The 16,455-nt window shown below is 39.1% G+C and overlaps 1 protein-coding gene across 1 annotated transcript in view; it reads right to left on the reverse strand.

Annotated features, from left to right (window-relative positions):
- Positions 1-411: 411 nt before the first annotated feature.
- The window catches only part of TRPM1 (transient receptor potential cation channel subfamily M member 1), a 99,257-nt gene continuing 83,213 nt past the window's right edge, over positions 412-16,455 (reverse strand). The window contains exons 24-31 of the mRNA XM_041469134.1: positions 15,877-16,005; positions 15,309-15,560; positions 14,578-14,752; positions 12,171-12,191; positions 10,424-10,568; positions 8,036-8,235; positions 6,847-6,979; positions 412-5,004 (exon numbers count right to left, since the gene is read on the reverse strand). Coding sequence (XP_041325068.1) covers positions 3,741-5,004; positions 6,847-6,979; positions 8,036-8,235; positions 10,424-10,568; positions 12,171-12,191; positions 14,578-14,752; positions 15,309-15,560; positions 15,877-16,005 — 2,319 coding nt within the window. The 3' untranslated portion in view covers positions 412-3,740. The remainder of the gene's footprint in view (positions 5,005-6,846; positions 6,980-8,035; positions 8,236-10,423; positions 10,569-12,170; positions 12,192-14,577; positions 14,753-15,308; positions 15,561-15,876; positions 16,006-16,455) is intronic.

The following is a 16,455-nucleotide window of genomic DNA, read 5'->3' on the forward strand; positions in this document are numbered from 1 at the left end:
TTAGTAGCATAGTAGTATTCTTTTCTGTTCTCTCTTCTTGTCTCTTCTCTAATTAGATGGATCTAAACTAATAACAATTCATATACTAGACTGTTAAAACTTATTACACTAACAATAAATTCTCAACTTTACATCCATGGCTCCCAACAGCTTTTGAGTGCAACAATAATTCAGGCAGAAGTGACCTGCTGGACAGGACAGTGCTGCAGAAGCATCTGTGGGACCTCAGCACCGTGTCCAAGGACTGCTGTCATTTGGAAAACTCACCTGCTCCACATGAAGGGCTCCAGCAGCTTTGGGTCAGCCCAGAACACCTGTAACAGGGCACAGTCCTGTTATTCATCTTGCAGAGCTAATGAAATGATCCTGTTAACATCCTTGGTCATGCACCTTCCTCATGTTCCTGTTTCCTGACAAGGCCTTGCAGATGTGTTCTTCTTTTTTTTATTTAGAAGAACAGATAAATATTTTGCCGAAGATATCAAGCACAGAACCTTGGAAAGCATCCAGATAAGCTGCATGGAGAAACCACAGTTGGAAGGTTTCAATGGCTACTTTAATGAATTAGTAAATAATATGGAAAATGGGCTTTCTTGATTCTCAGGTATTGATCTCCAGCTTCTAAAATCAATAGAGTGACTCTGCAACAGGAGAGGCTTGTGAGGGCAAAGTTAAGCTAGTCCCTGAATGATGCAATGTAAAAAGGGGTAATTCATGGAATCAGGTGGTAGAGTCATGAACCTGCCTTTGTGAATATGACAGTTAGTCACTGTGTTGAAAACATTTGCCTTGAGGGAAAAGGAAATGTTTGTATTGCAAGATACTGTAAGGTGAACAAATTTGAATTACCTCAGAGTAATATCTCTGCATAGACATAGCCCTGGAGTACACACCCTTTCAGCTTGACCTGCTTCAGAATGGGTCAAGCACATAATAAATCATGGCAATGGAATTCACAGTGACATTGCTCTGAAGTCACCACATGCTTAGCAGTGAAGGGGGACACATCTTCCTGAAAAGCAGTATTAAACATGCCTCTTCAGAAATGCAAATTCTCTGCCTGCATCCTTTCAGCCAGTATTCAAGAAAGCATGAAGGCAGACATGCAAATGTGTTGGTCATTATTCTGCTTAGTGAGCTCCAAATCTATTATTAGTCTTCTATGCACATACAGAACCATATTTAAATCTTATTAAAATGGCTGTTTGTCTAAAATGACTCTGCCAAAGCCAGTGTTGTACTTCACATGTGATGACAGAGAAATTGTCATTCAGTTCATGCTGTGTGAGAGCACAGAAAATGTCCAACCTCTTAAAATCATCCCTCTATAGAAAATTTCATGCAAAATTACTGTCAACTGTTAAGAAAAAAAATTTGTTTAGAAAATGTTTGTCCCATGCACTGCATAAGAAGAAACAGATTAGTGAAGTATTTTGACATTATAGAGAAAAAATTGGTATATTGAATTAATTTACCGTATTTTTCACACATTTCTTTATAAATATTTTTACACAAAGGAAGTATATAAATACAAAGGAAAAATATTTTTGTTTGAAATCTACATGCTATCAAATAAGTTTTCAATGTAAGTGCTAAAAAAATTGAGTGGTCAAAAGCATGATTAACACACATTTTACAAAGACAATGTAACAAGAGGTATGCAACACTCTGTATTCCATTCCACAATGCATACTGCTTGTTTAGCACAGTGCTGAAAAGCTGCATCCCTTTGTGTTTGTTAATGAATCCATTTCTGGTGAATGTGCAGGCAAACAATAAAAAGGCATTGGCAAACTGGAGGCTATTTTAACCACATATACACAATGGCTATGTAGTTGCACAGAATGGTAACACAGAAGTAAACATGGTAGTGAAACAATTTCAAATGTCATTCTGTTTTCACAAAATGTCAAGTTCCCTAAGTTGAGGAAAATAGAAGCCCATATAAAAAGCAAAATGTCAACACTGTTCCAACAGCAGGGAAACCAGTAAACCTGCTGGTAAGAACCAAGATAGCAAAAATCCAAAAGAAACGATGACTGAACCCTCTGAAATGTCTGTGCACTTTCCACGATCATTCAGTCCTGTAACAGTACTTCAGGGTAAAGGTATGGATGGAGTATGAAAATACAATGCAAACAATACAAATCAGATACCATTAATGCATGTATAGGGTCTTCCACCAGTCTCTGCATTTCAAAATGCTGTAAGCATCTTCGTCAAGGACAATGTCAATTGAGACCTGCATTGTGGGGCTGATGGTGACTGAAAAAAGAAATTATGTCTTTTCAAAATAGTGTATGAATTAGTCCTGACGGGTAATGAGTTAAGCATAAACCTTTGACCAGTATTCTGCCTTTAACTCATTTTCAAAATTGTCTGTTCAGTGGTAAGCATCCCCTGCAAAGAGAGGAGCTGAATATTTGGAAAATCAAAGTTCCTAAAACTTAACAAGGAAGAATGACCCAAGTAACACCCTGCTATTATGAAGAAAATTACCAAAACCTAGTACTTAGAATACCACTGCAGAGACTCTGGATACATCCAACTCCAGACATTGATTTCCACTCTTAGTCCTCAAAACACTTTTGCTGCAGAGACTTTTTTCTCCTTTGACATGTGTTTTTGAAATTTACTCAAGAAAATGTACAAAATTTCTACTCTGGTCTGGAAAATCTATATTTTGTTTAGACGGACTCCTAGAAACTGTTACTTGTTCCTCATGTGTCATAATGAAATTGCAAAATGGAAGATGAATTTGTCACACTAGATTTGTTTCAAGCAAAGATCAGCTATATTTTGATCTCACCTGATCAGAACACCTTTCTTTTCTGTTTTGTTTTCCCTTGCAGACATCTAAGAAAAGTCAGAATCTTATTCTAAGTCTACAGAGACTTCAGTTGTAATCCTCATTTATACAAAACACTAATGCAGATCTTGGATTTCTATTATTAAAATATCCATGTATTTGATATTATTAGAATCTCCCTAAACATTTTGAAACAATGATCACTGTTTTTCAACAGTTTAAGGCTGTCAGCATGCTTTGGGTTGGGGACAGATGTGATCCTGAAAGCAAGATTATGCCACTGAAGTTCAAGGACAGATTAAGAACACATCTACGCGTGGCTTTCCAGGTCAGACTTCTCCAAACACAACTGTGTTTTGCCACTCTGACCTATTTCAGTGGATGAGAACTGCCATGTCATGCCATTCAGAAAGAGAAGCTAAGCAGCATGCATGAAATCAGAAGTGAAAGAGGGGACTGCATAATTTTTCCTTGTCTCCAACAATATTGTTTTGATCTGAAAAACACCATGGCTACAAAGAAACCAGCTGCATAAGTAAGGATAAAACTAAGACTGGTTAAAAATGTGTTCAGTTTGAGAAATCTTCTGATAAAGTTATTACAGTATAATATTTCTCTTCCTCTAAGAGCTTTTATAATGAGCTTGTCAGTAAATGAGCTTATGAGGGAGACTGAATTGGAACAAAGGAATATCTATATAGTTGGCATCTGTGGACTGTACCTACTTTTATCTGCCCCTGAGAAAACATCTCCCTTTCACCCAACCCAACAAACATTTATTTAAGAACAGAACTTGTATCTATTAAGTTTAAAAGAAGATAAATACATATATTCACAATTCTTCTTTAGAAATTAATTTAAAAATCCCTAATTTGTTCAATTAGTCACTCTGCTTTCTCAACTGTTGGTAAAACAGGGGCCATAAGCCACTTCAACATTCAGTTTCTGTGGATGCATTTTCTTGCCTGGTTTTCTGTTCTTCTGTTGCACTGCCAAACGCTACCACCAAATTAGTTACACTGCTGGCATGTCCTGGTCTATTTAATTTGTCCTTCACAGACTTGGCTTTCCGGGAATGGCTGTGCAAACTCTTGGAGCGTACTGATGGGAACCCAGGAGTCCTTTCGGGCTTTGCTGACAGGAAATTCTCCTTCTCAGCCTTGACCGGGGCAGGCATAGAGGTGTAAGAGGCACTCATACCTGCTTCACCAACATTACAATCATCATCTGTGTCCATCTGCTTCTCCTCTGCTTGCCTTTCTGCTTCAGAGATCAACCCAGGGTATTCTGGAGGACGCTCTTGAGAAAGCTGCTGCTCAACTTCGTATTTCCACTCCGTGGCCCACTGTTCAATTGTAGAAGGGCACACCTGATCCATAATGGTACTGTACTCCGAGGCCCAGTTGTTAACCCCTCCAACCAGCTTTCCACCTTGTGCAAAAATAAAGCTCCTTGACTTCATCATAGTGGTTTGACAAGCACTGAAAGTTTCAGGAGGAAAATAGTGCATTGCTTTGGATTTGTCCAAGGGATAAGAGATGGTTGCTTCTAACTTGGTACGTTCTACTTTTAACTGAGCGTTCTGAAAATCTGTTCCTGCTACTGACTGACTGTTTGTAACAGCATTCATCTGGTTTACACTTTGAGGAATCATTCCATCGCTACTGAAAACCCCCTGCTTTTCACTCCCCAAACCGCCTGAACCAGAATGGGCCCTGGAAACATTCTGTGCAATTTCTAATGTAGATTTACTGTGATCTGCTGTAGCGACTGCATTAGGACTCGAGGTATGGAGTCCAGTTTGGTGTTCGGGAACCAGCATCCTTGGGTCTGCTGCATCTTCTCTGGTACCAATAGAGTTGGCTTTTTTACGCATGGCTGGTGACATAGGCGTGGTGCTGTCATCATAGGTCAGCTCGTCACCACTGATGTGGTATTTGTACATGCTGTAGCCATCAGAGCTGTTGACACTGCTCTGCCTCAGGAGATAGGCAGCATCACACTCTGACGAGGCCCGCGAGCGCGTGTACGTCAGCTCGGATTTGTCGATGCCCGCCAGCTTCTCCAGGGCATTCACCATCCGACTGGAGAGCTCCTCCAGCTGGGAGAGCCGCAGGTCGACTGTCTGGAGAGAAGCTTTCATAAAATGTTCTCTTTCATTCACTTCTTCTAGCCTCATCGACATATTTTCAACTCTGTGGAGTATAAAAAAGGAAGCAGAGAACAGAATGTGTAGAATGGTGCAGTAACCCATTATAGGTGCCCAGCTCCTGATTTCTTCCTAAGGCAGAGTTTTGTGGTGTGTATCATGCCTTGTTCTTTTTTCCTATGGGTAGCAACAAAAGCAGGAGCATTTTCTTGTTATCTATGCTTTCTGTACACCATATTAGAGGGGTATTTGAACTTTGCCCTTATATTCATGGCAGGAGAGCCCCTAGGGACAGACTTCTCTATTAACATTTCTGCGTCTGCCACCCACTGTGTGCTCAGTTCTCTTTCACTGTGACGCATCAAATTAATTACATGAAAAGTACTTTCTAATGGCATGCTCACAGGGTGACTTAAAATAGCATCAAAGCATGTTGTAAAACAGGTTCTGCAGCAGTATGAGAGAGAAACATCTACTGGTGTTGATGGGATTGCTTTTGCTCTTGAAATACCTTTCTATTTTGTATCAGCTGAAGGGAGTGGAACTATTGCCTAGCTCAATTAAAATAATACTTTTTCCCATTTTCTTCTTATCATTTATATCATAGTGGATGTGATGGCACTAGAAAAATGCATATAAAGATAATTAACTGGATTGTGGCTTAGAGATCATATACTAATAAATCTACTGTGGAAATTAAATGAACATTTTCTTGCTCCCATACACAAAAGATGACGAAGCATCTGGAGCAAGGAGCCATGAGAAATAAGCAAATCTGCTTTGTGGCCATAGACCATAGTGAATCAGTGAGGCTTATCAGCTCTGCTTTATTCTCTGCCACAATACCTAGGAATTTGACAAATTGCCACAGATAACTAGTGTAATAGAATATATGTAGCAGGTTTAATTTACATTTCTATTCTCAAATTTCAAATATAATAATGCAAGATGTTCAGGGCCTCTCTCAAGAGAAAGAATTTTATCTATTAAAGAATTATATGGCTCACAGAGCTAATTCATAACAAATGTTAAAAATAGATATATAGTTAAATATGTATGTGGAGTATTTCATCAACAGAATACTGTGAGTTAGAGTAAGGTGAAAGAGTGTTTAAAATGTGTATTGTTTTCATTACAAGGAGAATTTTTCTTCATTTCAAGGAAGTGACAAAAGACCTCATCTCTTGACTTACTTAGATCTACTGACAGAACAGGCAGAGCCTTTGGGTACAGTCCTGCCAAGTGACCTGGTAAAAAAGGCTGCTGCCATTAGCACTGTGTGCTTACACAGCAATGTGCAAACAGTACCTAGTCCTCAGAGCAAGCATAATGTTTAACATGAGAATATTCCCCATCTTTTAAATGGGGAAGTTCATACTGAAAAGCTAAATGCCTTGCTCAAAGCCTGCAAGAGAATCTGTGGCAGAGATTAAAATTCAGCGGTTGTGAGTGCCAGACCCTAATGTAAACCACAGGTCCAAGGGAAGAACCCTCAGTGCTCTTGTCATTAAGGTCCAACCTGTTTCTCATGGTTGGATGAACTGTTGGAAGCTCAACAAGCAGCGATTTTCTCAAATGGATAAAAAGCATCGCTGTGATCCTCAGATGGATAAGAGGTATAAAATTCATCATAAGCAAAGATATTCTTATAAGAAAGCTACCCAAACCACCAGATTTAGTGACATAACAGAAGGAATAACAAGAGGTTTGCTGTTTTGAGAGATGCACCTGCTCAGATAGTTATTTGGGATTCAGATCAGTTTCTGAGTTGGTGGTGGCTTTCTTCAAGATCAAAATCTTTTGTATTTTCACTCAACCGTGGTATAAATAAGATATTAAAAAGACTGTTCCCAACAGATGGAGTGGATTTTTTTGTTACAACAGATACCTTTCAGAGGTAACTCTGATGCGTTCATCATTAGATGACTGCTGCTCATCCTCCTTCTCCTGGAAGTATTCTTCTACACACTGCTCTTCAAACTCATAGAGTTTTTTTAGCTCTTCATCATTCAGAAATAACTCTGTGCAAAAGAGAAGAACAAAAGAGGAGTTTCCTTTTTCTGAACTACTGGCAGACAGTTTAAATCCAAATTAGCAGTTTATTTTGGACACGGCCATACTGCAGATTCTACTCCTGCACTAAATGAACAGATGATTTTTTAAAATAAGCAATGAGCACTTAGCTAAAGATGGGCAGAGCTGTGAAGGCAATGGAATGCATTATGAGCATCATCTGCTTCTATGGCCATCCACAGGGGGCTCCATGTTCTGAGTGACTTTGACACTGTTTAACTGCTGTGCATTGAACAAACTGACCAGATTTTACAAGATAAAGATGTGGGCAATCTCTGCCAGTTTGACTGTTCCTTCATTCAAGCGTTATTCTTAAAAGTATGAGAGTTATAGGAAACAAATAAACTTAACAGAGTTTTCACAGATATTCTTTGGATGAGATGTTAAGAAGTTTCTAATCACATAAGAAAAATCCAAGGGGAATTTTGGGAACAACTCATCCTTTATCTGGATTTGTCTCTTTGCCTTTGGAAGGAGTGCTACATTTCCTTTTTTTCCTTTTTCATTTTCCTATTGTGCAAAAATGTTTCCTGTGAAATGTAGAAATAGAGGGATGTTGTGAGCCTCTGATTATTTCCATGAGGCAAATAATGAAAATACTAATTCACAGTTAGAAAGTATGTTAGGAGAAGAATCCTCACAGTTTCCCTGTGAAGTGACAGATAAATCTTTAAATGATAGTGGGGACACCCGCAGTCCCAGATTGCTCAGTCACAGAGCTGACACTATAGATGACATTTGAAACTCTATCCCTTCTGTAATTCCTATTTGCCCCTCCCAACATATGGGCTTCACCAGAATTTGGTAATCCCCTGGTTTGAGTAGATACTATCTCACTGTTTTAAGGAAGCAAGTTAAAGGAGGTCTTTATTAGCATCTGAGAGTTGCAAATTCTCAGGCACCCACAGAGCCCAAGAGCTGTTAACTTGATACAAATACTGGCCCACATTGTCTTCTGCCGCTATGGTGCAAAGAGCTCAATTTAGAGAAGATTTCTTGCATACTCAGTCCCCTGTCCCGCTCGTCCTGGTCTCCATCACCCTTCCTGCAGCGGCAGCAGATCCGCTTGATGATGATGTAGATGTGGCTGAAGATAATCATTGGTGGTGGCAGGACAGGTCTGTCATGGAATGTCATGATCAGCTGGTACCGCTGGAACTTCCAGACTTGGTTGGATATTGATTTCACCTCAAAGAAAGTATTGCTGAAAGGAAACATAGGTACAGTTTCTACGAGGTCCCTAATCTCGCTTCTCATTGAGCAAGCACTATGTTGAAAAAAGCAGCAGCTAAATAAGCTCATGGAGCCACAGGATTTGCTTGGTTCAGCTCCTTTTTGGTGCTCCTGACCTAAGGATTAAATTGAACTCATGATTTCAGTCCTCCTTTTGAAGGTAGCAAACAGCAGGTGCTCTGCACCCCTCAGGCACCACTCAGAACAGTCCTCTCAGACCATTTGCTCCTACTGTACAAATCCCTTAGGTGCCAGTGAAAAGAAACTCACACAATTTATGCATCACATAATTGGTATTTTGGGGCTTGGTTATAAACTATTTCTTTTAACACATGCCAGTATTTGATGCTACACAAAGTATTAAATCCATGAAAAGTAGTTTGTATGCTAAACTCAGAAGCTTCACATAGTATGCCTTTAATATGCTAATCAGCTTGACCTACATAGAAGACTTTTCAAGTTTTCACTGAATGTCCTAAATTCAAACTTTATTCCCTCAAACTTCTGATTCGAAAACATGGTGCCTATTCTTGTAAAGAAATTTTTACTTGGAAGCTTCATCATTTTTACAGCAAAGTAAGGTGTGTTTTAAAGATGTTTAATTTTGAAATTCAGTTGCTATTAAGTGACAGGAGTCAATCCAGAGATAACAATAGTCACAGTTATGAAATACCAACTCAGAGAAAGCAGACTTGATATTCTGTCTTATAAAAGGCTTTTCAAGCTATTTTAAAGTATCTTCAGACAGCTCACTCCACTTCTATGATGGTGATGATACTGGAACTTCCTTTCTATATTTTCTGTCCACTTATTTCCTAACTCTATGTGCTTTAGAGTATCTACATTCATAACACCAGTTAAAACACCTCTTCAAAACCAAAGAATTCCTGTGTACAAATAGATTTTACTTTAAGTCTACATGAGATTATGACCAATGGTAAATAACAATCTGTCTTCATTCCGTGTCTCCTTTACCATCATCAGGCATTTACCATCACCATCATAAAGATTGTCCCCACAAAGAGCTGAAGGAAAAATAGGAAAGGTACAAATTGCCTAGTACTTTAAAATACTATTCTCATTTATTTAATGATGACATATGCATAAACGTTGCCAAATTTTGTCAGTTTATTTCCAGGAATTCCCCAGCTAGATCTCAAGCCTGTGCAAGCAGGCTGGGATGGCAGGAGTTAACAGCATGACCTACTTCCCAAACTGCTGATTCCTTGGTCCTTCAGCCAATAATAGCTACCATTGTAAGATTCTTCCCCTTCTCCCCAGCTATGTGACTGGCATTTGAGTACTTTAAATTCATGACCTTTTAAGCTACATACATCAAATGAAAGACAGGCTTTGTGAGCTGCAGATTTCTGGGCACACGAAGTACTGTTTTTTGCATTTGTGACACAAGCTTACACTGACAAGCCCTCCAACACTACATGTTTGAAGGCAACAAAAATGGATCACCTGCTTTTCTCAGGCGCTCTGCTCAGAAAGTATTGCCAGCAAGTCATTATTTTTTTAATCCCTACATTATGAGAGGAAAAGCATGCAACCTAAGTGCAGGTAGGAAGAAAAAGCAGCAGAAATTTATTTAGGCTTACTCCAGATAAGTCGAAATATAGATATGTGCATACTTCACACTGCTTGGATTGGCCACAGACCTTGGCAACACATAGCCGTCCTCCCTGATGATTCAAGGCAATACAGTCTATTTTTTTGGGTCATGAAAGGACTCTACAAGGCCCTAATTTCTTTTTCTAAATGGAACACAAAACAAGACAAAAGCCAGATGATGTAGTGGAAATGCCTCAGGCTTTTGACGTTCAGAGTTTTGTTCTGCTGCTCTCCCGAAGAGCTGTGACTGCCAGTGGCTACATGGGTTTCTGTCAGGTGTGTGCCAGGTTTCATGGATCCTATTTCTCATATTTCCAGAGCAACCTGGACGCCTGTCACTATCCATTAGAAGGTAACTGGAGGTAGCCAGGTTCTCTCACATCCATTGCTGCAATCGCTGGCAAATTCAAAGCCACTTTTTCAGTGACATCCATGGAATAATGAGATCCTGAGTGAATGCAAACCCTTGCAGAATCAGCTGATGGGCTCAAACAGAAACTTTATCTTGACAATCAGACAAAGATGCATGATCGTTTACATACTTGAAGACAGCAATCAGCAGGTTTACCAACAGGATATTTGCTACCAAAAGGTAACAGGCCATAATAGCAGGAGTGAGCCAGGCCCCTGGGATGCACGGAGGGAGGCGTTTACCATCATCATCGTAAAGATTGTCCCCACAAGGAGCTGAAGGAAAAACAGGAAAGATGTTTTCCACAAATTGTCTGATAATTAAAAATACTATTCTCATTTATTTAATGATGACACACGCATAAACGTTACCAAATTTTGTCAGTTTATTTCCAAGAGCAAGTATGTGTAATTTCTACTTCAAATTCTGCTTCCATATTAGTGAACAGAGAGGCAACTCCTTACTGTACAGTGTGGCTTTCTATTCACATTCCCATGGATTTTCTTTTTCTCACAGTAATAATCAAAGACCAGATCTTAATGCGTACACTTACATATTAATAGTGGAATTACAAACAAATTATTAAACCCAGCTTGTAAGCATACCTTGCCAAAGAGATAAAAACATTGCTTTAGTGGTAACAGATTGCTGAGCATCAATTCAACATCTGCAGGGGCTCAGAGTAGTGAAGAGGCCTTTAATGGCCCTGAGCAGCTTCACTGGGGATTTACAGCTGTGCCCCCTCTGCACACCTGTCCCTGCCTGAGCTGTGTCCCACCCCTGCCTCCAGGATGGACCTTGGACCAGTGTTAGTCCCCTGGATGGACCCTTCTGTCTCTGGCCCTGTCTGTTTTTGCCCCTTACTGGATTCCCTAGGTGGATCCCAGACTGTTACTTGACCTGTCTGGGGCTGTTAATGTTACCAGCAAGTTAATGCTACCAAAAAGATCCAATTCTAAAATGAAAATTATATAGTAACAGCAAAATAAGACTACTGAGAATGGGACAAAAAATAAGAATATTGATTAAACCAATATACAATAATTGCCTGAAGTAATTCTAAGATAGGTTGCCTTGGTAAGACTTGTCATGGAGTTAGGTAAATGCAGCAATTTTGTTCTGTCTGTAAGTGCAGTGCCAACATATCTGATTTCAAGTACAAGGCTAATTCTTGGAACTATTTAGTAGCAGGTAAAGTTTTTGTCAGCCACAGGTTTTTTAGCTGTAATCTAAGTAAATGTGAAGTCTGACAGAGTTCATAACAGACTTAGTTTATGGGAATAAAAACTCAGTATTTTTAAACATTTTGCAAAAAACCACAAAGCTTCACTTGAAAAATTTCCTCACTTGAAAAATACTTCAAATTATTTGAACACAAACTAAGCTTATTTACTGAGGTCTCAAAGGGCTGTTTGGACTGTAATTAGCATTTATTTTACTTGCTTTTCAAAAATCAGACCTACATTTTTTCCTGGTTATTCTAAGAGAAGTATAGCAACAAAATTAAGTGAATCCTAATTTTATTCCAATGGACAAATGCCAAAACCCACAGTAATATTGTATCTAGGTGATCAAAGGGAATTAGTTATACAATGCTACTTATGCATCATAATTTTTAAAACCCAATTATTTTACTTTTGGTGCACTAGAAACAAGTCTTAGCAACAACTTCAACTCAGTTTAAACTTCTGATCTGCATTTTGTATTAAAATATTTTTCCTCTGCTTATTTTCTAATGAAACTATTACAGTAGAAAAACAACATTCACACCTGACTATTGCATGAGTGCTGCAATTAAGATATGAGTAACTAGTCAAGAAAAGCATTAATGAACATATTCAACTAAATGAGATAATCAGCTCTCCCCAGAGACTTACGATTGATTTCCATGGCATAGACTGAACACCAGTCCAAAGGGATGGAATAGAAAAGGAGGCAGGGAGAGAAAAAAGAAGACAATAATAAACAGAACCCAAAAAAAAAGATGACTGGAAATACAGTTCTGCTGCCAAGAAAAGATAAGCAACTCAAATGTCAGAACAGTAGAGACATATGCTGAGAAAAAATGTCTTTGTTAAAAATGCATTGTATTCTGCAATTTCTTTTTCATGCTGTTTTCCCCAAATGTTACATATGGCAGCAAAGTAATGATAATAATATATCACAAAATGCTTCTGGCAGATGATCATTTAAATATACATGATATTTCTGGCAAGTAAACAAAACTGGCCGTCTACACAAAGCAACTCAAAATTATCACACAAAAATCATTCTTTCCGCTACTGTTACATATGGCAGCAAAGTAATGATAATAATATATCACAAAATGCTTCTGGCAGATGATCATTTAAATATACAACTGGCTGTCTACACAAAGCAACTCAAAATTATCACACAAAAATCATTCTTTCAGCTATTATGGAAACATTTTTTCTTTTTTTTTCCTTTTTTTTTTAATCACCCTGGCTTTGAATCTGTCAGCTGTTTCTTTTGAATAGCTACATTTCCACTAATAGGCATGCTATTTTACACTGTAAAAACATCAGTATCATTAATGCCCATTTTGACCACCAGTCTGGATACTTGCCTGCCAATTCCTAAATGCTGGTAAGAAAAGTCACACTATTGAAAGAGACTCAACCAACCTTCTTTATTGTTTAAAAATATGACACTGTTGAGTACAAGATGCTAATAATTTCTTGCTTGTGCACATCTTCTAAAGAGAGTGAACCACACAAGAGCTTTCTGGGGTGCATTAGGGAAAGTGTTAGCAGCAAATTAAGGGAGGTAATTATTGGCCTCTACTCAGCTCTGGTGAAACCACGTCTGGACTTGTGTGTCTGGTTCTCAGCTCCCCATAGAAATCAGGCATGGACATATCAGAACAGTCCAGTCGTGGCCACAGGGATTATTAAGGAGATTGGACTATCTGACAAATGAGGCAAGACTGAGAAAGCTGGGATAATTTAGTCTAAGGAAGGTCAAGAAGACCTTACCAATTAATGTTATAAATACCTGATGATATGTGGGATAAAAAAGCACAGGGCCAGACTTGAGTTCTCAGTGAAAGGTGAAGCAGCAGTGGGCAAAGGGGAAAGATGGGCAATTCCATTTAAACCAGGTTGTCCAGAGAGGCTGCACAGTCTTCATCCTTCATGATACTGTAAACATCACTGGACAGTCCCTAAGCAATCTGGGATAAATCTAATTTACCCTGTTTAGAGCAGGAAAGTTCAGCTGGATGATCTCCAAAGGTACCTTTCAAGCCCAGCAAATTCTGTGACTTGTGATCTCCAGAGGAATGTATAGGATTCTCCTGATCCTCAGAGAAGCTACTGACCAAGTCCAACTGCCTTCTTTCTGAGGGAAAATTTGATGAAATACTTTTGCTGTAAATTGTTTACACCCCTGGACCTTGCCAAAACCAGCCATCAGCTCTTGAGTCAGAGTCATATTAGACTGCCCATAGCCATTACTCCCCAATGACTTCTGAGGCTGCTTTTGTAGCGTGTTTACAGAGAACCACAGCTTGTATTATTTCAGATAAAGTGCAAACTACATGATACACACTAGAGGAGGCCAGCTGCACATTGGACTGTCATACAAACTTCAAAGGTTAACACAAAATTAGCAGTAACAGGACAGCCTACATCTCCTTTAAAATACTGACAGGTATTTTTTTAAAGTGTGCAGGATTCCTGTAAGAAAGGCTATTTCCACATCCAAAGCTAATCAAGTGGAGTTTGTTTTTTTTTTTTGTTTTGTTTTCCCACAGGTGTAGAAAAGAACAACATGAGTGATTAATGAAATGGAAACGTTTCTGAAAGCAGACAGATGTATGACTGGGAGTAAAAATGTATGAGCTCATTGCTTGTGAGTTGGAGATGAAAGGATATGTGTGTTTTAACCTCCCCGTACAAGGAATTTATTTATTTTCTTCTTCTGTTAGAACTGACTCTTAGTAAACCTTTGAATGAAAAGAACATTTCAGAATGATCTCTGTTGATCCCTGCAAGTAAACAGAACACTGCCACACTGTTGGACAGGAGAATATTCTGGGCTACATCCCTTCCTGTGTTAACTGAATTTGAATATAAACCAAGAGAGCAGACATGCGGGTGGAGAAGAGAAAATTGCTCAGCTTCAGGTCTGCCACAAGAAAACAACAACAATATCATCATAAAGCGAAAACACTACTTCCAAATTAAAAGCAGTCTTTAATTTGGGTCTGATCATCTGCCTCAGAAACAGGAAACAGACTCTTACTATGAATTCTACTCTTACGGTCTATCTGGTCAGCGAACACCTCTCCGTAGATCATCCAGTAGGGCATGTAGAAGATGTTGCGAGCCAGCCGCCAGGAGGGCTCCTCGTCTGGGTGCAGGATAGCCTGGCGGGCCACTCCAAAGCTCATCAGAACCACAAGCATGATGACCACAAAGTACAGCATGTCAATCATCTGCACGGAGAGACCACAGACAGGCTCTCAGCACCAGCAGGGAGCACAGTGGCAGCAGCAGGTCTGCCTGCCAGCATGCGCTACAGCAAACAAGGAAATAGCAAGAAAATCTTCTTGACATCGTGCTTTCAGTGCTACTCAGGTATTAAGAATACAAACAAATGCAGACAAAGCAGTTATTTAAAGGAATACCAGATTATATTTCAAAATATTTAAAATGCTAAAACCTTTGCTATCCCTGTTCTCCTCTGCATCAAATGTAGTATGCTGTGCTTTCAGCACAGACCTCCTCTGTGGCTGCAAAGAGATGATACAATAATCACTGCTGCACCATCTCCTGTGCACAGCTGATGGGCTTCTGGATAATCCTGGTGTACCTGCAGTCTGTTACTGCATGAGTATAACATCTTGTGTGTGTGTGTATGAAATTCACATGGCAGCTCTTCACAGGCTGTATTCAGTCCTACTCAATAGAAAACCTCTTTTTAAAGCAGAATGGGATTTAGCTTCCCACAGAGTGCTTAAATACATAATTTATAGCAATTTAGGCACTAACCATCTTTCCAATCATCATGACGTAAGGTCCCAGGTATTTGTTCACACCAAAGATGTCTAGTACTCTAATGTACCAGAAAATGATATCTACGCAGTAAATCACTCTTCCATAACCCATGTAAGGTTGGTTCTGCAGGCGAAGAATTGCTCCTATGATAAATACTGAAATAGCCACCAGGTCAGTAATATTCCAGTACTCCTGGAGCCAAACTTTGATTTTTTGGCTCAGCTTGCCAGGCTCTGACATTAGAATCTGAAATAAACAAACAAACAAATGTACAACAACAACAACAACAAAATTAGAAAAAACTCCAAGTTACATTTTTTAAGTAATGGTCACGAAAAAAGACTAATCTTGTCATATTCAACAGGTGTCTGAATATCAGACACCCTCCACTGTCAGAAAAATTTGTTTCAAGCAAGAATATTTTTAGTTATTAGTATATTTAGAATGTGAGACACTTGTCCTGTGTGACCTCTCAACCCTGTGCACAAGTCCATGCCGTTATAATCTCTAAGAGCAAGCTTTGTTCTAAGGACTATGAGATGCTGGTATGGGCAGACTTTACCTCTCTGACTTTCTCCAAAGCCAAAGTCACAATGTAGGAGATGACAATCCATTCCTGGACTGATGGCCACCGTTCCATCCGCACCAAGATGATGTAATTAAATAACATCAAGTAACCAAGGTATGAGATCTGCCAAAAAAGAGGAAAATCATTCATGGACTCTAGATGATGTATCTTAGGATCCTTCCAAATTAGGCAGTATTTAATTACTTGAGATGACTTACACACACGCAAAAACCCCCCAGTTTACACTAATTTCCATTACACGGTCCTGGATTATGAGTGTAAGCCAAAAGAGCTAACACTCAGTTTTCTGTAACCACTCGTGTAAATGTCAAACTGCTGGTGCTGGTGCCTTCAAGTTGCACTGCAGCCTTTGGTGACCAGCCAAACTAAAATGTCTGAGATCTCAGAAATCCAGAGTTAAGAAATAAAAAAGAATTCAATGACTTAAAAGGGAAAAAACAATCCCGGAAGCAAAACAGTAGCAAACCAAAAGATATTTCAGGGAGAAAATGGAGTTTTCCAAAGAATGGAATTTTCAGTGTGAAATGTTTACCCACCATCTCAAGGCAGATG

Source organism: Pyrgilauda ruficollis, unplaced genomic scaffold (assembly GCF_017590135.1).
Source record: "Pyrgilauda ruficollis isolate IOZ18807 unplaced genomic scaffold, ASM1759013v1 scaffold23, whole genome shotgun sequence".
Classification (NCBI taxonomy): domain Eukaryota; kingdom Metazoa; phylum Chordata; class Aves; order Passeriformes; family Passeridae; genus Pyrgilauda; species Pyrgilauda ruficollis.